At 37.6% G+C, this 27,487-nt stretch overlaps 1 protein-coding gene across 6 annotated transcripts in view; it reads right to left on the bottom strand.

Moving 5' to 3' along the window:
- Positions 1 to 758: 758 nt before the first annotated feature.
- The window catches only part of Nyap2 (neuronal tyrosine-phosphorylated phosphoinositide-3-kinase adaptor 2), a 251,367-nt gene continuing 224,638 nt past the window's right edge, over positions 759 to 27,487 (bottom strand). For 5 of the 6 annotated variants that reach the window (XM_087564398.1, XM_087564396.1, XM_087564393.1 and 2 more), the window contains one exon: positions 759 to 6,013. In XM_087564398.1, the coding sequence (XP_087420524.1) occupies positions 5,786 to 6,013 (228 nt within the window). In that variant the 3' untranslated portion in view covers positions 759 to 5,785. The remainder of the gene's footprint in view (positions 6,014 to 27,487) is intronic. The other variant, NM_001427707.1, reaches the window with a different exon arrangement.

The raw sequence follows: 27,487 nt of genomic DNA, 5'->3' as shown, positions 1-27,487 counted from the left end.
TCCAATTCCAGGACATCTAGGGTATTCTTTTTACTCCAAGGCACCAGGCAAACAAGTGTTTCACATACATACGTATATACGTGCAGACAAAAATGTGTCTACACATATAAAATGAATAAATCTTAAAAAAATGAACATGGAAATTTACATTAATTGTATGATTACTATGTAAGTGGTTTGTATGAAGGCATTACAGACCATTAAAGGTGATCTCCAAATCATGTTCCAGACACTGAAAAAGGAACGTATTGACGTGCTCACACAGTAAGTACTGACTCATTATTTCCGTCAGGTTATTTCTAGAAAGATGATCAGTAGAAAACATGATTCAATACCATCCTGATAAATATCTTAAAGCATGGCTTGGGGGTTGTTGATTTTATTCTTTAGTGTTCTAGAATTAAATTGGACTGGTTTTAGGTGGAGATGGAATAAAATGAAATGTCAAAGTGCCTCTATCGTCTTGAGACAGATTCTGAATCATTATAAAGGACAGCAGGTGTCACATGGCTAAAGAGTTAAGGCCTCTAATACTTACCAGTAGTAGGCTTCAACGTCTCATATGATCTCACAAACAAATAAAAAACTTGAAAGAAGGTGTGTTTTTCTTTATGTCTTTTGAACATGAATGTTTATTTTATAAGTTATTAAATGACACTGAAACTCTAATGCATGTATAGAATATACTTAACCTATATTCAACTCTATTGACCTTTGAATCTTGCTCCTTCATGAATAATTATGAGAAATGACAGACGTTTAATTTAAACTATTGCTTTTATTATAATTACACGGGAGCACAAATAAATAAGCACAAAGTATCATAAAATATTGTCAATGCACTAGAGAGAAATCAATTTGTTCTCAAACAACATCTGGTTACCTCAGTAGTATCAAAGTACATATATAATTACATATTACCTAAAAAAATCAAGTACAAAAATTAAGAGACATTAAAACATCAGTGTTTATATTGTTATGTATATAGAAATGCCTAAGAATACATGAATAGAGAAATCCGTTATCTAATGCTTATCTGCACAAATATTCAGGCACATACCTGACATTGCTAATGGGTTATGAAAATGCAATATGACATTCAGATCTTTAGGTACGGTAAACACGTTAGTGTTGGAATGGATGTTTAATGGTTTTCTTTAAAAAACCCTGTCTTTTAAAAATGTAGTGTCGTTATCCACTAAAAAAACAGATTCGTTTATATCATTTTTTCATAGCTATTTGTTTCAAACATCTGAAAAGTCAAGAAAGTGAACATACAATTGCTAAATACGTAAACACGCTTTTAGTGCAAGGTGACAAAACTGTGACTGCACTGTGCTTTGATGCTTTTCATGATCACAGTGCACTTGACACCAATTGCTACACTATGAATGGAAAGTCCAAACAAAAGAAGTGCATACTAAACATTGTCATATATATTATATACAGTATGTATTCTGTAGCTGAGTGTGTACATGTTTAAATATAGATGCTTTTAGGGTGGGCAAACCCAGTTATATTTGGGAACAAATGAGCATTTTGAAGGATTATCCATAGAATTTGATTTGCGATAAATTCAAAACTTTTAAAACATTTCTCCTTAAATCTGAAGCTTCACAATAGTGAAATAAAATGTAGCAAGACTTTTTTTCCAGATTATACACATTTTGTGCTGATAACATTGACCCAAATATGAGAGGGCTTTAAGCCAGCCAAACCCCAAACCACAACGTTTACATTTAACATGATAAAACAGTACTATCCTTTTCTGATTTATACAGGTAGCAGTACATATTGTAATGTACACATATAAGCTTACACATACACGTATGCTTTACTCAGACATCAATTTAGTATATTTTCATCTTTTATTTTGACTGTACACTTGACCAAAAAACAATAAGAACACTGCATATAAGCACTTAAAAAAACTGCCAAACCAGTGGAATTGTGTATGCTATTGGAAATGACTGGTTTTTCCATTTTGCAAATATTAAAGATCACATACTTGAGTTTCTTAATTGCAAAATCATATCTATTTTAACATTAAACTCTAAGTGTTCCTGAAACTGTATAATTAAATGATACAATGAATTTATGAAAAAATGGATTGCTCTCAAATTATCCACATTCTGCAATTTGCTACTTATTATTTCAAATCTGCAAGGTGTTGTAAGTATTCCTATACAACGTAACAGTCAATTATCTCTTACTTCCACTAGAATTTAGGATACAGTGTAGGAGGAGAGGATAGTCTGTCCTATCTACAGCCCATTTCCAGGTGAGACTTGTAGCTCACCTCAAATTTCTTACTCCATAAATTGTAGGAATATCTGTTTTAATGTCAGGTGGAAGCATGATTAATTTCCAAGCCCTGCATTATGAATCTGAGTTTAACATGTAATTAATATAAAGATTGTATCTGTAGGTGTATTATTCTGATGACTTTATTAGACCAGTAACTAGCTGGGGCTGTTCAGGTGTGTTGACTTTCTACTTAGTTTCTTCAAAAGACTCAAACCAAACTCTGGGTGTAGACAAGACTACACCTATGTCAATATCTCGATTTTCTAGAAGCATTCTAACAAGGTCTTTGCTTGTCAGCAGTTGAAAACTGTCACTATTTTTGAAAAGTGATCTTATGTTCAAACAATTGTTTTGTGTTCAAAGATATATGCTTTATAAATTAATACATGTTTTTACGTCTTGATATTTGTTTTCCTTTCTGAATTATTACATGGCTGAAAACCCATCCCTACTTGCAAAAACCACTTTTTACCTCAAACTTTTGCTTCCATAACTTACAGAGGGAGATATTGGCAGTGTCTCTGTAAAGTGTGATTTCTCACATAGCGCTGGCTTCTGTGATGGGGAAAACACAGTATTTTACTTTTTCCTTCCATCATTTCTACAGAAATTTGTGTCTTCTCCCTTCGGAAGTATTTCACACATAAAAGCGTCTTACTGACAGCCAATAAAAATCTGTTTCCACAACATTTGCTGCAAAAAGACTATTTGTCATAAGTATGAGCTCTCTTGGCCTGATAACCATGCCTTTATATGATTTGTTCTTTGGCACTGCTAGAAATATGAGCATTATCATGTCATCATGCACTGGCTGCTGGTTATCTTCTGGCCAGAGTCATCTGGTGAAGTGCCCGTATTTATTGCCACCAGAGCCAGCATGATTTTTTTCCCTATGTACTAATGACTCTTTTCCCAGAACAAAGAGAAACTCTATACAAAGAAGAAGCTGACGATAGAGTAGCTAATTGTCACAATGGACAATTAAATATTGTATAGACACAGAGTAACAGATCTTGAGTCAAATCCAAGTGAAGCCATTTTCCCAGATATTCCAACTCTTTCTCATGTAGAGAGAGAGATTCGGAGAAATAAATGGAAAATGGCCGCCTAAGTTCAAATTGTCAAAAAGAAGCTAGCTCCTTTAAAAGAAATAAAAACACATTTGAAAGAGTGTGACATGTGGCCATGGTATGAGCTTGACAGGACACACGTGAATGGCTGAGTCCAACACAAATCATTTTAGTCCCTGTTTCCTTCTGAACAAGTGAACATTAACAGTTCTAATTCATGGTGATATGTGTAAGATCAGCATTTGAAAGACACACTTAGAAATATATTGCCTACACTTAAATGTCAAGAGAAGGGTCATATTTACCGTAATAGCCAGAGTACATGTGCACTAAGATCATAGAAATCCTGACGGATGCTGCCTTGTTTTTGGTTGGCTTTAATCTATGAGGTCATAACAGCTCAAGTCAAGATAGCAACTTGGGCCATAAACATATTCGATTTCAATTATGCTTTTAGCTGAAAATGCTTCCATCACTCTTAGATCTGTGCTGTATTGGCTGTTGGGCTTGAATTATAAATCTTACATAGCTGGTGAAACCTAGTGACAGTATCCATTTGAACTGTTTAAAACATTTGTGGATGGCTATATTTGTTATTTTGCCTTTGTCGCCATCTTACTTGTACAAGCCGAACTTACAACTCCTGTAAGCATTTTATATATACAGTTCTCCCACTGATTGTTCACACACACACACACACACACACACACACACACTCACACATAACACATGCTCCCACTTACTGTCTCCCTTATTCTTTCAGCATTATAATTGGACATCAAAATATACATTAATTATAAAACATTAAAAAATTATGTTATAACATTTCAAACTCTCTTCAAGGTACTATTAGTGATAGAGAATTACTAGATTTTTTTTATCAATATAGATTACAAAAATTCCTTATCTTCTGTCATATTTGGTTTTATTGAGCAGCACGGGGCTATTGCTGTCAATACCTTTACAAGAAAAACCGCTATGATAATAACTTCAAACACCCTTTTTCCTCTCAGAAATATAATACTAAATTGATTGTTACTGAAGAACCGCATACTGTCCATTTCAGGAAGCATAAATAGTAATTTAAATATACAAAATATATGTGATAGTTTCATTTTTATTTATCCGTGGCAATATTTATTTTCAACTAACAAGTTACTTTTTAAAAGATATATACCATTTTTCTCAAATTAAATTTAACTTAAATTTACCACCACATAAAGTGGAGTCCACCCTATCCTTTATCCCCTGCATTCCCTATTTCTTCCTTAAAACAAAATAAAACAATGAAGTGGTCAGAATTCTTTGGTCATGGCATCATAATCAATAAGAATGGGTACAATAGTTATGCACAGATGATTTTGATCCAAAAATGTAATAATTAATTTTAAAAGATTGGCAAGAAATACTTTTCCACAAATGGACTTAAATTTTGAATAAGGTGAGCATGGAGTATACAAAAATATGCAAATTGGCAAATTGAATGTTTGTTTCTTTGTTTCTTGTGGAAAACCATGCCTGTAAAATATTACTTAAAAGTATTATGTCTATAATGCCTCAGCTTCCCCTTTCTTGACAACAGCTGTGCTCTTTCGGTTTTGAATCTTTGTTACTTCCAATGTCACAGTGAACCCTGGTCTCCTCCAATCAGATCAATGCTGCAAAGACAAATGTCCCTAAACCTTATTTCTGAAATGAAGTTTGCTGCTGCAATGTCCCCATGCATCCTACTACCTTTCTCTGTAGTCTGACTTGGTAATACTAAGTGCAGACGCAAGGATATGAATGAAATCCTTATGAAGTCCTGGTAAAGAATGACCATGCAACATGGGCACTCAGACTGGTGTCATGCTTCATTCATTTCCAATCAATCCTTTACAAACCTAGAAAGCAGCAGATAGCCTTTACAGACAGATATTCAACTTCCGTATTGCTAGCACCAGATCACATATTATGTGTTTAAATAGGACTTATATCTGTGAGCTCTTCTAGAGAAGCCAAATGTAGGTAGGAGGACAAATACATTTTAAATGTAAAAATTAACAAGAAAAGGCGTCCAGGGGTTACATATAAAATAGATAACAAACGAGTTCATACCAAATTATATCGTCTAGTAAACTTTTCTGATATTTCTGCAACTTAAATATGTATAATGATTTTTATTTCAGGTGTCACTCATAAACTAGCAAAATATTTACAATTTAATATATTCTGGATTCAAAATAACCCAGGATAAGTAAGTGTGCCTTAACTGCAAGGACAAACACATTTTCTCTGGGGTATGCCACAGTACTCACGGCTTCCTGTGGTATCCCACATCAACAAAGAATATATGGAACGATTAACTATCACGAGACCAAGTCGACCTCTCTTGAATTAAGCAATGGGAAACTCAAGCCAGTACAGGATCATATGGCGGTATCCCAGAATACCGTTTGCTGTTTGGAATACGGTGGAGGACTGTATTTCTTTGCTCCCGCGTTCTTCTTCCAGCTGGGTAGGATTGGCATGCTATCCTGTTTGCAAAGGCCCTTTTCCGTTTTCTGTCTAGCCTTTATTTCTTTGCACAAGCAACGCTTTTTCTCAATCATCTCAAGCATTGTATGGTCTCCATGAAACCAGGGCATGCAAGCCACCTAGCAAAAGAAACAGAACGGATACAGAAGAAAAAGATGGGATGAAACCGTATTGTTTGCACCGCGCTAGAAACTCTTTCAAAAACACTTATTTTCTAGAACAATGTTTAACGTGGATTAATAAAATACAATACTCTTTAACAAAACAAAAAACAAAACCACAGATGTTATAAATATTCTATTTAAATTTGTAGTCATCAGGACATGGTTTAGTAACACTTTTGATATAAATACTTCCGGAAATAGTTTTGAAGCCCTCAACAAAACCAATTTGCATGGCACAGTAAACGAAGATGCTTGTTTACAAGACCAGTGACTTGCATTCAACCCTGGAATGCACAGGACAGGAGAGAGCCAACTCCCATGAGTGGTCCTCTGACCATTGACCTCCACAATCATTGTTTGTGACATCTTTCTCCTCCTCCTCCTCCCCTTCCTCCTCCTCCTCCTTCTCCTCTTCCTCCTCCTCCTCCTTCTCCTCTTCCTCCTCCTCCTCCTTCTCTCTCTCTCTCTCTCTCTCTCTCTCTCTCTCTTTCTTTTCGCTCTCTCTCTCACATGCACATGTGCATGCATGCATACACACACACACACACACACACACACACACAGTCACACACATATTAAATAAAAAATAAATGTTTTTCTAAAGACCACAATGTGGAAACAAAGTAACTTTTATTTTTCTAAACAATTTTCCAAATTCCAGTTTTTAGGTTGGTTCCATTGTGTTACTGTTCCCAATATATCTAAATTCAAATATGATAACTAATTTTTTTCAGCGACCTGTTAGAAAGTTGCTAAGGACTATTTTCATTCTTGAAATATGTTTCAAACATTTGCATTTGTTTCTAAACAGAATCAAGCACGTGTTTGTTGAGTAATTCCACCCCCCTGAGGTGACTCTGGGTGTACATGCTATGTTTGGATACATGCTCTGATGATTTCTCCTGGGTTATTTTTTTTACCCTAGTATTTGATACATCAGCAAACATCTGAGGTGGAATCACTACCCTATACAAAAGAGAAAAAACAAGCAAACAAAGAAATGAATAAAATTCGTAGAGAAGATGGTTCAACAGTTTAAGGAAGCAATTCCATTAAAAGCAAAGGGTCAATAGGGACTATAGGTCGAACATACACACACACACACATATACACACATATATACACATATATACACATATATATACACATATATATTGCTAGTTGGCTGCACATTGCACATAGCATGTGTAGTTCTATGTCAATTGATAACATTCTTTGGAACCAAATTTGTCACAGAAAGATAGCAATGAGGTACAACCATCATGGTTTCAAACAGGGAATGCTACACTGTATTACTGAAATAAATATCTCCCATGATTGAAAGGTTGAAATAGACTGAATGAAGTCCCCAAGCTTGGCATTATGGCTTTAGGATGATATTTCAAACAGATTCTTATCTAGTTTTCTACATCTGATGACACTGGAGTGCTTTAATAACTTAATCCATTTCTTCCTTGCAAAAATGATGTCCTAAAATACGCAGTATCCATTGCCATGGTGCAGTGCATGGAGCTTCTTAGAAACACATTTCCCACACCATAAAAGAAAGCTGGGTAGTTGGAGATCATCCAATGCTCTGTGGTTGAAAGGCTGCCAATTCGAAGTCAGATTGCACCGTAAATACACTTACAAACATACGCAATCTAGTATATAGAATATTCTTATATTACATCTGCTATCCATAAGCTTTTCTTACTCTTAAGAGGCAAGAGAACAATGTGAGGATGGGATGAATGACTGTGTTATAGAGTGTGATTCATGTGGGAGGATAACCACCTTCATAATTACAATTCACAGAAGGCATGCTTAGATGCACATTTAAATTCTCACAGTAAAACCCAGTACTACTACCGGAGACATAACATCTCTCCTCTTATGATGTTAGGATATTATGTACTGTTGGGGGCACAGTAAGCTGAATACTTATCACATATATGAAATATATAAAAAATACTACCGTAAGTTATTTATCAATTTTGATTTATCGTTAGTCATAAAGTCTTCTTAGTTTGTTAAAATACAGCTTCAAAATCCCTTCTACCTCTCCCTCAGATGAAACAACTTTGGGGATAGAGTGCTAAATTTAATTTAAAATCCGTGCATCTAATACATTCTTCTAGCTTAGTTATTTAGTTAAGTAATCCAGTCTATTATGTTCACTCCAAATATATTATACAATACATACATATGATGATAATTACATACTTACAATTACATGCTTACATACTAAGAGATAATTATAAAACAATTGTCCAGTTGTTATGACCCTAATCAGCTTGGTGAGATTTTAATTTTAATGTGCATTGGTGTTTTGCCCATATGTGTGTCTGTGTTAGGGTGTCAGATTTTGGAGTTACAGTTGTGAACTGCCAAGTGGATGTTGGGAATTGAAACCAGGTCCTCTGAAAGACCAATCAGTGAGTGCTTTTAACCACTGAGCCATCTCTCTAGCTCCTGGGGCAGGAAGTTTATGAACGTGACTTAATCAAGATGGTATTCTTGAATAATAAATTCATGGAGTATAATCAAGTGAAGTTTCCAATCAAGGAGGTGAAGTGATAATGTTTACTTCTCTGTGTGAGTCACACAGCAACATCTACAGCATGCAGTGGAGAAAGGGGGTGGAAGTGAACTTCTGGAGAAATCCATTCTGAACCTTAGCAACCGCTCTCCCTAAATTCTCATATTGAAACACCTGCCTCTTCCTTGAGGGTCTTAAAAATGAGAACTTGGCAAGAAGGAGGGGAAGATAGTTCTGGATGAGACTGTTCTGCAAACCAAACCAAACAAAAGAAAACAAAAACAAAACAGAAACTAAAACGCCAAAACCAAAAACCCAAGAAAGCTTTCTCCCTTTCACAAAGTCAAGACACAGTGAGAAATGAACAGATAGATAACAGACTAAGAGCCAGAGATAAATACTTAATTTGGTTTATAAATTACAAAGTTTATGAAACTGTTAAATTTTCTTATAGAAACCCAAACACGGGAGCCATCTGGCAAACAAACTTTAGTAGGCATTCAACAGTGGTAAGTGACTTGCTAGTAGGAATAGCTGCAGTAACGGGCCATGGTACCCACACCTTCCATATCTGTCCTCCAAGCCCACGTCTCTAATAGCAAGAAAAGCATCATCCAAACTTCACCTGAGAGACCGTCTACACACTGAAACAGCAGCACTCTGATACTCTGTCAAAGTCATTCAATATCAATGAACCTCTCTTACTCTTACTTTCTAGACAAAGCTGGAGACCTCCTGTAGCAAAAGCTGCTATGTAAGTTTAGAAGGAACTAGGAAGCAGTAGAGACACTAGATAAATGCTAAGGAAAATGGAATGAAATGCAGCCTTCAGCTGATTATAATGTATCAATATTGATGCATTAATTATATTAAATAAATGTTAGTACTACAAGTTACACACTATATGTAAGACAGTGAGTATGTATTGTTCTGGAGCCCTCGGGATGCCGTTTAGGTTTTCTTTACATGTAAAATTTGCAAGTTTTTTTAAATAAGATGAACATCTTTCCAAATACTAGTTTTAATCCCCCTCCTCTCTCTAAGACCACATGGTAAAGGAATAAAATTTAAATTATTTGGTTCTGACCTTTCTAGTTGTGTCACTGAGAAGTAGTGTGTCTCTGAATTTTCTATATGCATTGTAAACTTAAGTATATAAATACACATGTATACTATATAAATATGCATATGTGTTGTATTACTTAACATATAACTTTATATACATGACACATACATAACTTATACATCCAGTAAGCAATTACATGTACATTACTTTTACATGGTTGTAGGGAACACGGAATAATTCTGTTCACCAAGGAATCTTTTTACCTTTCACTCCCCTTGCAACCTTTCTTAGAAATTAAAATTAAGTACTTTCTGAGACTAAATATATTTTCTCAAAAAGCAAACAAATAAATACACTGTACAATAATAAATCTCTATATTAAATGTTTGAAATGGATTATGGGAAGGGAATAGGGGGATAACCTTTGAAATGTAAATACATAAAATATCCAAGGAAAATAAAATTTAAAATAAAAAAGTAAAAAAGGAGAAAATATCCAATAAAAAATAAAGAAAAAAGAGAAATGGAAAAGAAAGAAAGGGAGAAAGAAAGAAAGAAAGAAAGAAAGAAAGAAAGAAAGAAAGAAAGGAAGGAAGGAAGGAAGGAAGGAAAGAAAGAAAGAAAGAAAGAAAGAAAGAAAGAAAGAAAGAAAGATTCCCAAATGTGTAAAACTTAAAACTAATAAAACAACTACTTTGCAATAAGCAGCATTTGGAACAGTTCAACATTAAATAAGAGAAAGAAGATGGATGTAAAGTATGTTTGCTTTAATGGCTTAGTAAGTAGTATGTAATATGTTATCAAACGCTCAGGAGACAGACCGCAACGTGAAGGAAGTGCCTTCGCGGCTTTAAAATTGAGCTCTGCACTTGGTCTAAAGCTTTGTCTGCGCTTAGTTTCTGAAGCAGAAGATGCCCGCCTGTTTTCACACAGTCACAGAGAAGATTCTTTAAAGAAATAGTTTTAGATGTTTAAACAAAACACAAACAGAAAATATTTAATAGCACCTGGGAATCATAAACTAAAGATGACAGTATATCAGTATATATATATATATATATATATATATATATATATATATATCAAAATTTTTAGCACATGAACACGATTACCTGTTGGCCTACCATCTAGAGGATGGGGTCACAGAGACAGAGACTTTGTGGCTCACCACATAAGCACTATTCACAAGTAGTCCTTTCGTAGAAATCAAAGATCACACTATATAGGAAAAATACAACAAACCGAAAAAAACACTAACAAACAAAAAGGCCAAGAAAGTGCCACGCTAGGTATGTAAAACTGGAGCAAGACATGATTAATACATGAATTAAACATGAGAAAACAGAGGAATGAACCCACATTGTTATTGTTATGACTGGTTATGATCTTACGACTAAAATCAGGAAAACATACCGTTGCCCTCTGATCACACTCTTTCCTGAAGAAGTTTTCAACTTAATAAATGGTTAGCTGCCCCTTTAAAAAAGCATGCATTAGAACTGTATAGGAGTAGAAGGTGGAAAAGAGACAGTGTCAATATTGTTGCTGCAAAAGGCATGCGAAAGCAAATACAAAGCATTGATTCGGACAGGCTTATGGCGGTTTTTATATAAATCTGACCCATCTGATAAACCAGAAATGATGAGAAACAGATTTGCAATAACAGCAGAGTATGCTGGCCGTGCACTGTGCTATCTTATCCTTATAAGGAGAAGAGGAACGTGGCAATTGTAAAGTAGCTGGACTTAAACGCTATCCATCAAAGATTAATTCTAGGTGACCCCATTCCTCTTTAGCAAGAAGCCATTTGCTCTCATGCATCATGAGCCACCAAAAACAATAAGAAGCCATCACCTCTCATGGATCACTCCAGTGACTCACCCTAAAAACCAACATTTACATCCACTACCTTTCCCTCAATTCTGCTCAATTATTTTTCCAAATATATTTTAGAAAGATGTCATCAACAGTATGAAGAATATACAGTAACATAAACCCCCAATAAAACTTGAAACTCTGGGTGGGTGGGGGTTGGAATTTCTGAACTCGCCCATGTATTCACTGGTTTATTTCATAGTTAACAAAACACGAGCCCTTCAAAGACCATCACAAAGAAAACAGTTGTGAATTCATCCATGTGTCTTCTGCAAAGTAATCTGTGTTTTGGAAAAGTACAGATGTAGCCCAACTTCATAGTGTTTTATGTTAAATATTTAAAGATGTAATTAACTTAAGTCTTGTGACTCTGCAGCTGCTTTATGAACACTATACAATTATCAAAAGTATCAGTGTGGGGCTGGAGAGACGGCTCATTGGTTAAGAGCACTTGAAGCTCTTACAGAGGAACCAGGTGCAGTTCTCAACACACACACACGGTGGATCCCAATTGTCTGTAACTCCTGTTATGGGGAATCTAATGATTTCATCTGGCTTCCACAGGAGCCAGACATATATGGGATGCACATGCATATGTGTAAGTCAATATTTATATACATAAAATAAATAATCTCTTTAAAAGAATAATAGCCAGGATGCTGGGAAGAGTATAAAATAATGACCTGTTTCTTTTAAATTTCATGAAGGCCATAATGAAGCTATCTGAACTGCTATCATCAACATGCAATAAAAAACAGGTAGAAGAAGAAATGTTTCAACTCCATTGTCTTCAGGCTGATTGGAGGCATTTGATAGGATGTCATCAGTATTGGCCAGGGGGTATGGGTTGGTTTTTATGCTTGAGTTATTTTAAAAAACAAACAAGAAATGGTTCTAGCGACTCTCTCTTCCGCTCTCTCTCTCTCTCTCTCTCTCTCTCTCTCTCTCTCTCTCTCTCTCTCCCTCTCTTCCTCTCCTGGCTTGAATAAAGCTACAGGAGACTCTCTCTCTCTCTCTCTCTCTCTCTCTCTCTCTCTCTCTCTCTCCCTCTCTCTCTCTCTCTCTCTCTCTCTCTCTCTCTCTCTCTCTCTCTCTCTCTCTCTCTCTCTCTCTCTCTTCCTCTTTTCCTCTCCTGGCTTGACATGATAAAAAAAAAGAAAGAAATGGTTCTAGCTTTCAGATTGCAATTATTCCTCCTTTTCAAATAGTTATTCTAAGATAGTGTCTTACTGTGTATTGTTGCCATGTAGTCTAGGGTGGCCTGACACTACTGCCTTTCTTTTTCAGTCTCCCTAGTGCTAGAATGACAAAAAGAGGTGCTGGGAATTTAACCTAATGGTTTCATGCATACTAATCAAGTGCTTTACCTGGTTTTATACTTTACCTACACAATACACTTTTAATGGGATTCCTAAGAGGTGGGCGGTCTCAGACTTTCTAACCTGCTCCTGGGACCTGCCTCATCCTACCAGGTTTCTCTGTCCAGCCTCAATATGAAGGTTTGTGCATGGTCTTATCTATTACTCAATTGGTTGATATCTCTGGGAGTCCTGCTCTTTTCTGAAGGGAAAAAGCAGAGCAATGAATTTAGGGGAGAGAGCTGAGGAGGAAGAGGAGGGTTGGGATGTACTGTTTGAGAGAAGAATAAAGAAAAAGAAGACAAAAGCACTTCCCCTCTCCCCACACACAAAGAAATTACAGGAATCTTGGCATGCCTTTAAGTTTTTCCAAACTTTAAAATGTGTGTGTGTGTGTGTGTGTGTGTGTGTGTGTGTGTGTGTGCGCGCGCATGCATTGTAGAGTGTGTGAATATAACTCTGATCTTTTGTGTGTGTGTGTGATTCTTAACTATTTCCTCATAGTTCTTTCTCATTTAACAACATGCTGACTCAGAAAATATGTTTTATGAAAGAATCATTAGGCAAGTCTCCACCTGAGCCTTTCAGTGGAAATTTATTGTTTATTCCCTATGTCTACACTTAGTTTTGATATATATCAGTATTCACAAAATGATAACCACACCTTCATTTCAGAGTTGTTTTAGGATACCAGATCATGGCTACACACTAGTTTCTATTCTGGTCTTTTCTGACGTGACTATTCTCCTCAATATATAAGTTGGGTCAGCTACCAAGGACATACTAGAAATACTGCACATCGCATCGGATACATTGCATCGTTAAATCGTGTGCTTGATTCTTTTTTTTTTTAAAGATTTATCCATTTATTATATATAAGTACACTGTAGCTGTCTTCAGACACACCAGAAAAGGGCATCGGATCTCTTTACAGATGTTGTGAGCCACCATGTGGTTGCTGGGATTTGAACTCAGGACCTCTGGAAGAGCAGTCAGTGCTCTTAACCTCTGAGCCATCCCTCCAGCCCGTGTGTTTGATTCTTAATTCAACCCCACACGTTTGCGTTTCTGTTTTCTTAGCAGATGGTGTAAGTGAATACAATTTTTAAAAGATGATTTTTTTAAGTCAGTATTTACTATAACAGGGTCTAGAAAATCATGTGTTCCGTGACCATGTGTTTTTGTGAAGTGAAAATAGTGAGGCCTTGCGTGACACAACTGGATGCAAGTGTGTTATTTACTGCGATGTAGATACAATTTCAGGCCTTATTTTAAATTCTCTAGATAGAGATCTTAGAATACAGGGACCTTCCTGTTAATTCTTGCACCCTTAACTTCTAGAATAAGAGAAATATTCAACAAATGCCCTTAAAATAAGCAAATGGGTAACCAAATGTATAGGTACTTTATAATGCTTTCCACAAAGTCACTGTTGAAGATTTTTATTAATGAAAGATTTAATTTCACTTTAAATCACTTAAATCCAACAATTTCCTCAATTGTGCTAACTGAAAGATATTTTTCTTGGATGGCAGTCTCAGAAACACAGAAATGGGGATAAAAGATGTTAACAGATAAAGCTAAGTAGCACAGATACATTCCTTCACAGTGTAGCCTTCCGCTTCTCTCCTTATACAGTGTACAGTGTGCAAAGGAACACTCATTTGGAGGTCTAGGTAGCTAATCAAATGGAATTCTGTCTGAGAAAACGGTTAAGCGCAGTCCATCTACGCATACGGTTATGTGTCTGTGTGTATATTTATACTTACATAACAATATCACAACTCTTTATATTAGTAAAATTACCCTCCGTCCACTCTATTGCTGTGTTTTATAAAACCAAGCAAAGTAAAGCAAAACAGAAACCATGAATGTACAGAGGGGGACTACACAGGACGAAGAAATACATCAACATGTTTGGGAAGAATAGACGGTAACAGAGGGGGACAGTGAACAAAATACATCATGTATATGTATGAAAATGTGATGAACCTTAATAACCATTTTTAATGGATGTAATACCTTCAGAATATTCCTCAGGAGAACAGGTTGGTAAAGTATATGGTAAAACCTAAGTGAACGATTATTGCAATTGAGGTAATAACTCTAGCCATATCAGTAATGTAAGATAATAATAACGGGAATTTAGCGCCCTATAACCTGTTTTGAGCAGTCGATGGGCACAAAGCCCGAATCAACTCTAAAGCAAAACAAAAGTTAGGCATACATTAATGCTATTTTTAAGTGTTAATATTAAGGTCACAATGATTATATTAAAGACGCATCATATACTTAACAGAGGATAAGGTTTGAACAGGAATTCACGGGACTAAGTGTAGCAGACACTGATGGCTTTGCCATTAGCATTGCACTACATTGTCTCAGAGCTAGTGATGGTTAAAGCGACCGCAGCAGCAGCAGAGTGCATACAGAGAGGATTTCAGGGCATTTGTGCCTCATATGACCAATGGCAGGGCAAAGTGTGCCGGAAGAAATGAAATCAGAGAAACGTAAGGCTGAAAATTTACAGGATTTTAATAATAAAATACCGTGGGGAGAGGTGAGATGTTTTGCTCTTTTCTCATCATCATACTCTCCCCCTTTCCATTTTAATCAAGGTTGGGGAACAAAATTGCCCTGCCAGGTCCTCCCAGGGAGACAAATTGCTCTCAGTACTATGCCTTCTTTACTTTGTTCTAGACCTGCAGTGCCTCATGGGATTGCTATATTCGAGGTGAGAAACTCCCGTTTAGAATCTCCTAAAGATCTGTTGTCAGCCGGGGGGTGGGGGGTGGGGGGAGCAGCTTCCATATTGGGAGTCGAGAGGCTGCAGATCAGAGCAGGCAAACATCCCTGCCTCTGAGTACTCTACCTGCCACTCATCTTGCTTGCCTCTGCCCAGCAGAACGCACTGTGAAGTCTATTGTGTTGCGGACGGATCGTAGTAGCCAGTGGCTATCCTTTGCTCTTTAGTATATCACTGCCACTGGCTGGCTCTGCATCATATTTGGGAAGACCCTGCTGGAAGTATTTTTTTTTCATATTAGTTAGCCACACTGTGCTTTATTCCTTCATTTCACAGTAGCAAAAATAATCCTCAAATCCTCCAAAGCATGTTTATGCTTCTCCAAGAATAATCGCAATCATTTGGGAGATGGTAATGTCCTGACTGAATTTTACAAATGGACTAGCTATTTAGAGTTGCATTAGGAGACAAAACCCAAGAGAATAGTTTCATAAGGGAAAAGGCCCGAGACCCATCTCATGTCCCCATGTAGAAAATGTCAGTGACATTTAATGATCGTTTTACAAATACTTTGTCAGTAAATGTTGTGAGACTAAAGAGAGTAGTGGGAAGAAGAGATAGGAAAAGTTGATGATGGGTACTAAGTTGTGGAGAGATGGGAATAGATTTGGCATGCTGCACAGAACCGTGACGATAGATATATCTGTGTGTGGTATGTCTGAGACGCCCAGATGAGTAAAGGATGTTTGGCCATAAAGAAATGGTAATTTGGGGAGCTGGAGAGATGGCTCAGTGGTTAAGAGCACCGATTGCTCTTCCCAAGGTCCTGAGTTCAATTCCCAGCAACCACATGGTGGCTCACAGCCATCTGTAATGGGATCTGATGCCCTCTTCTGGTGTGTCTGAAGACAGCTACAGTGTACTCCTATATAATAAATAAAATATTTTAAAAAAAAAGAAATGGTAATTTGGGGGTTGGGGATTTAGCTCAGGGGTTGGGGATTTAGCTCAGTGGTAGAGCGCTTGCCTAGGAAGCACAAGGCCCTGGGTTCGGTCCCCAGCTCCGAAAAAAAAGAACCAAAAAAAAAAAAAAAAGAATCTATTTATCATGATTTAAGCATTATGGCATTGTGTATATGTTGATAAAGCACACAGAACCCTATTCAATATTAGTTGTTAATTTTAAAATAAGGACACATAGAATTTTAAAAATACTAGGTTTTCTGTGCCTGGAAGGAGGGCTCAATGGTTAAGAGCAATGACTGCACTTCCAGAAGAACTGGTTTGATTCCCAGGATATATATGATGGCTCGGAATGATCTATAACTCCAGCTCCAGGGGAACCAGAGCTTTCTTCTGGCCTCTCTAGTTCCCAAGAACACACCTGGTGTACAGACATGCATACAGTCAAAACACCCATACAAATAAATTAAATTGTTTTTTAAATGAAAAAGGCAGATAAACGTTTTTTTGTGGCTCTGCTATCCTATTGTATGTAGCTTTTTACTATTATAAATAAATTCACAGTATAAAGTGCCATGTGTAAATGATTATATAAGCTTTAATACATATTATTGATGAAAGGAAATCAGCAAAAGTACAAGATATGAGTCCATTCAACCATGAGAGAGGGCTGCACTCCCAGCCTTACACCCTAGCACACAGTACACGTGCAGGTATGAAAAGTGGGTTGTACTCTGTAAAGGGCAAAGCACGGCAAATTCATTGAAAAACAGCATTACAAGTCAAGTTGATTTGGTATGGCATTTTCACGTGTGAAATTAGTTAACATGATACTCTTTTTAAACTTGTAGTAACTTCTGAAAGACATCTAGTGCAAGGAAAGATCATGTGTCGAAGGATACAGTTAACTCTTCTGAAGAAAACTGATTCATGTTTGCATATAGACCATATATGTCCACAGACTCCACAACCTTAGAATTTATATAATTCAAAATTTCCCATGGTACTATTATGGAAGTATAAGTTTCATATTTATAATATGACTTTGGGAAATAAAATGTCTATATCCAAAGTATGGTTTCCCAGTAAAGAAGGCACGGAAGGGTTCTCGAGGATTATGAGTAATAATCGCTGTAGAAATGATTACAGTTATTAATTGATTAAACTAATTTTTATAATAAAGGAAGCCCTGAGAAATTTCTGGAATTAATTCGGATGTTTTTAAATGAGTGAGACATTTATCAGAGGAAAACTTTTAAAAGACATTCCCGGAAGGAAAGCACAGTGTTACAAGATAAAATTCAATTACAGGAAATGTATTGATGTTTTCTCTAAGTGTATTCTTTAATCACCTACATTAGCATTAATTTAATTACAAGTTTAATTTCATTATAAAATGCTGGCTTTTGATAATTTGGATAGACCCTTGACCCCAGTCATTTGAGGGAAAATGAGCCCTTGGTAAACAAGTACTTTATTTAGAGAGAGGTGGTTTGCAGACAAGCTATATGCTAATCCTCCAGGAGCTGACTGAATATAACCAATGGACTCTGTCAGACGTGCTCTTTCTTATAACTTGGAATCGAGCTGGGGAGAACATTACGTTTTTCTCCATTAAAATGTCCTGCCTGTCACAAGCAGATATACACAGACTTTTGAAAGAGAAGCAAGCAGTAGCAATTACAGTGATCTGCTCTGGAGCCAAATTGGCCATTGTACTGCTTCTGTTTGATTCATTCCATGACTCTGGGTCTCAGGGTATGAGAACTCTAGATCCCAAACTGTGCAATAAAAGACTGCATCAGGCTTCTGATTTATAACTGAAAAATTTTGAGCCCACAGAGAAAAACAAGAATTAACTGAGGTATCATACGTCCAAGTGTGAAGAAAAAGGCAGTGGAGGAAAGGGTCAAAGATGACCAGGAATATTCTGACTTGAATTTCTCTTCCTTATCAGAGAAACCCAGAGGTCTTCAGGAACCATATCCTCTGACTTCCTAAAGAGCCAGCCTTTTCCACTCAGCCTAGCTGGCTTGCAAGCTCAGTGTTCAGGCAAAGTGTCAACTGTGCTTTTTCATTTCCTTGGTAACAAAACTTTTGTATAGTAGAAAGACATATACTTTTTAATTCATCTAAGTGAGAACAGTAAAAACTCCCCATCTCCTCTGAGACAGATGGGGGCACCAGGTCTTTATTTCTCTGGCCAGAACAGTGGAATAAACACATATCCTTTTGTTCTAAGATGCATTGACTAGAAGTTCAAGGTCTTCATTATATTTCAAACTCTACTACTCACTTCCAAAATAATGTAAATCACACTTGGAATTTTACCTGTATATTAATCAGAACTCAAAAGAGATGATTCTTTTCCTTCTAGCTGAGCTCAGCGGTTCACAATCTACAAGCTAAGAGTTCAAAGGGGAGCCACCTTCCATTCTACCTCTTCTTTCTCTTGCTTACGGGCCACCTCCTATGTTCCTTACTCAGTATCTCGAAGACATCCTCAGAGCATCTAACATGAGGTCCACACACCCCACCCTGTCTGAGAGATGCTGTCTGTAATATGGGTAGAGGCAGGAAACAGGGGCTCGCACTCCCATCTTAATTGATAGCCTTTAATTTTATTTACAGAACCGAAGGCTCTTATTCCCAATTAACTTACTCTCCAGAGAATGATTGGATACAGTTTGCTCAAGTACAAATGACTGAAAGGAATTCCTTATTAAATGATGGTGACTGCTTCTGGCATTAAAGGTGCAGGCTACTTTCAATGTATCTCTTCTAAGTTAATGTTCACAAAAAGCTTCTTTAGTCATGGCAAGTAGATACTTGTTTGGGTCTGAAAAATAATTGAGATTTTTTTTATGGAGAAAAAAAATCTGCCATTCTAGGCACAGTTGGGGACTACCTCTCAAAGGACTCAATATGGTTACATTATCTGCTAGAAAGAAAAACCAAAATTTCTCTTCTCTCTCTTCTTTTAGAATTGTGACCCAGTGTGAAGTCAAACATGGGATATATCATAGTGAACTGTGTGTGTCAAGATTGTGCCTATGCCTTTGTCATATGTTGATTCCCCAGGTCAGAGATCACATTGGAGTTTCCTGTTCCCTGTCTCAGTACCTTTCAGCTGGATGCTTAAAAGGGGGTGGGGGGATGATAGGAAGAACACAACATAGAAAACTATAACTACACCAGTTTTTTTCATGAACTCAGCTATCGGCCTAGCAATGTCATGAACCTGTTGGTCAATAATATTGTATCTACAAAATCTAGGTTACTATGGAGACACATAGACAATATGGGGATGTTGACTTTCGTGCACTCCTTGACTTCTATAAGTCAAAGAGCTCTCTTCCTTATATAAAATCTGAGCTCAGGGCTTGGGAAATGGCTCAGCGCGTGAGAGAATTTACAAATACTAAGATCTGAGTTCAATCTCCAGTACCCATATAAAAATCGAGGCATGACTGATACTGTTTTTATACCCTCAGCACTGTGGTAGGGGAAAAGTACATGTGAGGAGAGACAGGAGGATCGCTGAGACTTGGAAATTGTCCGCTGGCAGCTTACTTCCAGGTTTAGCGAGGAGACTGTGTATCTCAAGGTAAAGACTGATGGGCGAATAACTCTACTTCAGATACTGGTCTTCGTGTGTACCTGCAGGTATGCACACATACATGCACATGTACATACACCACATGCACAAACATACACACACACACACACACACACACACACACACACACATACACACCACAGACCCACACAGTTCTCTCCAACTTTTTGGGACCCACACCAATTCTGTTTTAATCAAACAAAAACTTTCAGTTGAGACTTCTAGGTCTTCTCCCTAAAGTGCCTACTTCTTTTACAAATGTGAGGGGTTCTTCTTGACAGCTGCTTAGCCTGATTTCTAAACCTCTGAAGAAGTGACCAATATAGCTTTCTGGATCATTCTTTTATAAACATTCTAAATGACAAACCTTGCCTTCCAGACTCAGACCTAAAAACCACTCCAAAATAAAATGCAAGTGGAGGAAAAATGAAAATCAGGACAAAGGGAAACAGAGAGGATACGGGTGTTTTGTAATAGTTTGTAGCTCACAGAAGGCTTCAATTAGAGTGAGTCAGCCAGAGTACTCCCAGCGCTCTAAACTTTAATCTATTCCTTCTCATTTCTCCTGATTTTTCATAAAATAATGATAGTTCCCAAAGTATTTGTTACATTGTGGTGAGAATGCATATTTTGCTCAAAAGAAAAAAAAAAGTCATACTTTCTCTTGACTGTTCTTGAGATCATCTAGGAAATTAATAAAAAATATATATTTAATAATCATATTATTTTGTAGATTATCTCCCTCAGGACCAATTTTCTCTCACAATAAATGTAAATTCTTTTGGAAGGTGGTCAAGAAAAAATATTCAAACTCGTCTCCACACCCTACTATAATTGGCTAGCTTGCCTCTTTTAAAACAAAGATAACTAGAGGATATTTATCTATAATAGCAAGGATGATTGGAGTGCTAAAACAATCTAATAAACCCTAGGATAAATTGAGCACACACAATGTCTCACAAGCTTTGAGGATGCCTTTCATATGATCAGTTTATGGATGACCCTTCACCGTTAACCTTTTGTCAATTTCGTAAAGCTGACATCAACATTGTGACCCTCACTGGCTTGACAGAACTGAAACTCTTTGAGTAAAACCATACAATCAATCAACAGACACGTTTCCAAATCCTGAGTAAAGGAATAGTTGAACCAAGTGTCTGAACTCAATTGAACTAGTGGTGTAAACCCCAATCTCGCACTGTGTGTGCATCTTTCACTGAGGAAGCTGGGAAGGCCAGAAGATTAGGGACATTTGATATTATACTCCTTAGAATAAAAAACGTGACCAGTCTCTCCTCTCCTCTCCTCTCCTCTCCTCTCCTCTCCTCTCCTCTCCTCTCCTATCCTCTCTCCTCTCTCTCTCTCTCTCTCTCTCTCTCTCTCTCTCTCTCTCTCTCTCTCTCTCTCAGAGATTAAGAAAGTGAATTTAGGGGTAGGTACATCACCTGCCCAAAGCAATTAGCCATCTAATTCCAGAGCACATCCTGGGTGTCAGACATGGCCTCACGACAATGATTCGATTCTATAGTAAGGTTCGATAGCTAGCACTATCATTTCTAAATTTATTCTTTGCCTAAAATTCGCCAGATTAAAAAGAGTCGACTTCGTAAGATTAACCATGAACATGCTAGAAACATGTAAATTGCTGAGTTAAGGAGATGTAAGTCAGTGGCTGAGAGCTGGCACCATGAAACATATGTAGACCGTTGTCAGCATCCTGCAGAGAGTGAGCTCGTGCTTAGCACCTACAGTAGAAGAGAATTACTTGGTGGAGAACGAATCACTGCTTGCTGCAAATAACAATAACCTCCCCTAACTTGGCACATACTTTTGCACTGACTTGGAATGTTTTCGCAAGGTAGGGCATGCAGGACTGAGAGGTTCAGACACATTTATAAAATTTGAGTAGCTTATCTTCGTCTCCACCCAAGACCTCTTTTTCACATTTGATAGGAACAAATTTTCAAATATCAATTGACCTTATGGTACAAAGGATGTAAACCAGCAAATGCTCCAATGATAAGTCAACTGTCTGTGGAGAAACGTACACTAGGAATTCCAAGAGGTGAAGTAAGTCTCACGATTGTTAAAAACCAGATGGCTTCGGATATTTTACAGACTAGTATTGCATTTACTCTAAAATATTCTATCACCATATTTGCTAAACTATTTCATTAAGTTGAATTGACCTTTGAATAACATCAAGAATAATTCCTACTGCTCGCCCACTTTAGTTAAGAAATATCTACAGATGATTGATGAAGAAACTCCATTTCCAGAGCTGAGTGAAAACATTTTTAAAAGGAGTTATGCCAAAGCTGGATGATTCTTGAAAGCTGCCATCTTTGGACACACAAACACATGAAAGTGTTAAGAATACAATATCCTTTAAAATCATGGTCTTCAAACAGTTAATACTAACAAGTAATACCTTTCATAGCATTTGCATTATTCAGGAAATGCTCTAAATTCCTTATTTGTCTGTACATGATATGTTTGTCAGGGGTAGAAAGAGCACATGTGCTAAGACTGGCAAATGGATAGAGAAGAATAACAATAAAAATCAATATTAAAGTAGACGTTCTAAAAATAGAAATACATTCATGTCTTTATATTTAGAATATTTAAGTATTCTTTGAAAATATTTTTTGATGAGTTGGTTTTTTGTTGTTGTTGTTTTGTTTTAATCTTCATGTATATGGGTGTTTTGGCTTGCAAGTGTCTGTGTACTATGTGAACGCAGCATCTGTAGAGGCCAGAAGATGACATCAGATCCCTCAGGACCAGTTACAAATGGTAGTGAGCTGCCTATGGATGTTGGGAACCAATCCCTGATCCTCTGGAAGAGCAGTTAGTGCTCTTAACTGCTGAGCCATGTCTCCAGTCCCGAAAGTAGGATAACATGAAGACTGCCTGACTTTCAGATGATTCTTGAATACTGTGAGCATGAAAGAAAAAGCTAAGGTGGGCCTAGGGAGATGGCTCAGTGGGTAAAGCGTTTGCCATGCTGTCCTGAAGACCTGAGACCAAATCCCCTGACTCCATAAAATGCACATAAAGTTGGCCATCATAGCACATATTTGAAATCTCATTTGTTCTGTAGTGAGATGGGACCCAAAAGCTCTCAGGCAAGCAAGCGAAACATATAAGAAGCAAGGAAGCAAACAAATCAACCAAACAAAAACAAAGCATAAAACAAACAACAGCAATAACAAAAGCAAAGCAAAAGAAAAACCGCAACTGTATCAAAACTGTTAGCAGCTGAGGATGGATTCCCAAAATTGTCCTGACTACCACCTCGAGACATGTTTGTCCATGTACAAGCACACATACCCACTCACAAGTAAATAAAAAGCTAAAGGCAATTCCTATAAGAAGGAACTGTTATGTAACACTACTTGTTAGCATTAATTTTTTTCTAGGCCATGGTTCTGAACTGTTTAGCATTATTAATATTTTCATTTCTACATTTTTCCTTGACATAAAGTAATTGCTTTCATACAGCATTCCTGAGCAGTAAGAACATGCCTCTGAAAACTCCTGTTCTCATGTGCCTGCTTGCTGGACTACATATTCCCTGAGCAGCACTTGGCAAGTGTCTTATACGATATATTCAATATCTCTCTACTCTGGAATCAGCATGAAATAATGTATTCATTGTCCCTTGAGTATTGAGCAATGGTAAGAGAACCAGTGGTATTGTCAACCTACTTTATCATAAATTACCGGTATGGTAGGCTCGTCAGGACTATGACTCCAGCTATCTTAATTAACTACCATTTTTCTGACAGGGCTCCTGAGTCAGAGAGGTTAAAAAATTTGTTGAGGGAACCCAGCTATGGGATAATTGCAGCATATCTATCCGCACATTCATATGTAATCTCCGAACCTGAGGAGTGGCATCTTTCATAATTTAGAATCTCTCAGCTGGGGTGATCATGGCCTCCTCCAAGCTTCCGTTCCACATCTTAGCATCTCACTCACAAAGAATATAAGTTCAGGAAAGAAATAAAAATCTTCATTTTTTTTTAATTTTCACTGTTGAATAAAATGCTAGGTAAGTGTGTAAGGAAAGGGAGCCACTTTCCCATGTAATTGTAGAAAAAAATGGAAAAGAACTCAATCCCCAAAGATTGGATCACAATTTTTCCTAAATTTTTAAGACATCAATGAAAACATTGTCACTGTCAGTAAACAAATGAATCACAAAGATCCACTAGCTGCTGTGTGTGACTTGTGGGAGAAGGCATATCATTTTGAAGTTTCAACAGTGGGAGTTGTGTATTATCATTAACTCTCCTTTTGACATTAAGAACCACTTTATTCCTTTATGGTATTATATAAAACTGAGACTGTGCCCCTCTACTAAAACACAGTTGGTTCTACAATCAGTATGTTATTAGAGTTATGACTTCCAAATGATATCCATTATGGGTGGGGGCTACTATGTCATGTTGGAGCACTTGTCTTACATGAGGAACTAAAGTATACCGCTTCCCAAATTGTGCTGGCTTTTAATTCCCTGAATTCTAATGACTATCATATGCTCAGTAAGTATCAAGAAATTCCCACAGTTTATGGTGACCAAATATAACCTCGGCTTCTCTAGCAACGCACTGTTCCCAGAAGAGTCTGAAAGTAGACCCGATTTGGCACATGTAATCAAGCACATGGTCCACTTTTCAGTTGACTAACAGCAAATTCCAAGGGTCTTTCTGGTCTCAGATAACCGAAAGAGAAAGGCTCAGAGAGATTGTGGTCACTGGTAGATGGAGGGCATCTGCTGCTTAATTCACATTACAGGTCTCAAGTTTCCCCCAGCTAATCAGAATCACACCATAACACACCACTTCCCCTTTCATGGAGCCCCGTCACAGTCTCAAGGGGGCAAAGTTGAATGCAAACACTTCCTGTCAACTACTCCCTGAGCAGTATCCCTTCCCACAGGCCAAATATGCTGTAGACAAAGGGAAACACATGCTCCAGACAGGTGTTAGCAAGCGCTCACCGTTTTTAACTCAACATCACAAGTCATTTCATTTGATGACATGGGGGTGTATAACCCTTCTTAACATGGCATCTCAGAAGACACTTTAAACCCACATGTTCAGCACTCAGATTCAGACACGGTACGTGACTATGGACTCAGCCCCAAACTGTGAGTGAGTCTCTCTTTGAGGGCCACAGTCTTCTCATCTAGTACCCCAAGGGGAGAGGAAAGCTTAGCTCTATCTTTCCTAGGCACTACCCAGCAGCTCTCAGAATAGACAGTTAATTACTGAAGTCTCTTTTACCTCACTCTGGAGAATTAGCTCCTAGGCTTTGTAGCTTCACCTGACTCCCTCTGCTGTGAATGGGCTCTCCACACACCGTGTGACAAATTCGCCAGAGCATCATTCTGCAAGCAAGCGAGCTGGACCAGGGAAGGCAGGATGCTTGTCTTTCTACTCAACACAAAAATGGAGACAGAACTGCTGGTAGCGACTACAGAGAAGGCTAAAGATTCCTTTGGTCTTTTCATCTTCCCGCCAGTGAAGAGAGGAAGACAGAACCAACTGCTGGAGAGCCCGAGAGTCTTTCAATTCTCAAAGGAGCCTCAGCTTCCCGACACTCCTGCAGGTCTAACACTCCCTCATTAGTCCTGAAATCCTGTTACTGAAGAGGTTGCATGACCATGGGTTTGATTCACACGAGGCCATGGTGAGGCCCACACTTCCTATCACTGCCTGAGGAAAAGTGGCATTTTTCAGTGACACATGAAGACCCAAGGTCTGTATGGTTACCAAGAAATTTTAGGAGTGTTGATCCTTAGCCAGATCTCCGCCATTCTGCAGCACAGAGTACAGGATAAATCACTGCGTGCTGCTTCCAAAGCAAATGCAGAGAAACCTACTGCAGGGTTTTAGCAGAAAAGCTGACATTCAGGAGAAAATGCTAAGGCAACACTACCCTCTGGTGGCACCATAAGACTTTGCAAATGATGAGACCATTTAAAAGAATGCTCATTCACATATGAAGTATTCATGTACAGTAAGTCATTTTTCAAACAAAATTTATTTCTGTTGCTTCTCTTTCCAACCTCTTCTACCTACCCCCATCATTCTCTTGAGCTCTTCCCAGCCTGGCAGATTCATTTCAAATGCTTTCACAACACATGTGCCCTTTGGCCCTCCTGGAATCCTCTAGAATCCCCTAGAATAATTACCTACCTAGTTTTCTAGAATATACACATTCTCACAACAGTGCACATTTGCCTGTGTGTACATAAGAGTATTTAGTGTTTAGGATCTCCTACAGACCCAAGTTGCAAAGAACTCAAAGCCCATGGCCACCCTTTCCTCTAGCCCAGAAGAAGCCCACTCATGTCATTTCAACACTTTGGGAATCTGTCACAGTTTTAAAAGTCCTCCAATAAATATTCAATGGCCTTGCCATCTGAAATATTCTAGAGTTTTCTTGACATCTAATAAAAAATGCCATTTACAAGAGCATGTGCCCATTTGTTTGAGTCAATCCAACTGTCTGATTGGGAGGAAATGCAGTCTCTGCCATCTCTGCTCCTTTATTTATTTGTACATAGTCAAAGGCAGGGTGATAGGGCCACAGCAACTGTGGCTTGGGTAAAGAGATTGATCATGGATTATTCAGAAAACCTCAGAATTAGGACCAGCAATGCTACACACATAAGCCAAGAAAAAGATCTGTATTTGAACAGATCAAAATATGCAAAGTCAACGTTGTCATACATATGAAGACCATGTCATTGTTGGCATGTCACTGTCTCATGAAGGCAGTTTCCTGATGCTCTTTGAACTTTTATACATACCCCTTTCCTCAGAGAGCATTTCAAACAGCTAGAGGTTTTGAATGGTTTTATCTATCCATTTAGCCTTTCACCCTTTCCTAGGCAGGTGGAAATGAAATAAAACCTTTCATTCTCTTCTTTTGCCACTTGGAATCTAAACATAATTAATTATTCCATAAATTTTATCATGAATACAAAAGTGGCTTGATGTGTTTATTTCCATTTTAGATTTCTTTATCCCTAATTTCTGTTGTCTTAACCTTTCATGGTTTGTTTTTTCATTATTTTTAATAATGCATATGGGTTTCTCTATGTCTGCAGATATGCATGTTCATGTTAGTGTAGGTCCCCACAGAGGTCAGAGGCATACAATCTCCAAGAGGCTGCAGTTACAGGCATTTGTGACCCATCTGAAGTGAGTCCTGGCAACTGTACTTGGATCTAATGTAAAAGTACTGTCTGTTTTTACCTGTTAA

Source organism: Rattus norvegicus, chromosome 9 (assembly GCF_021556685.1).
Source record: "Rattus norvegicus strain SHRSP/BbbUtx chromosome 9, alternate assembly SHRSP_T2T, whole genome shotgun sequence".
Lineage (NCBI taxonomy): Eukaryota > Metazoa > Chordata > Mammalia > Rodentia > Muridae > Rattus > Rattus norvegicus.
This window is presented reverse-complemented; position numbering and strand designations above follow the sequence as displayed.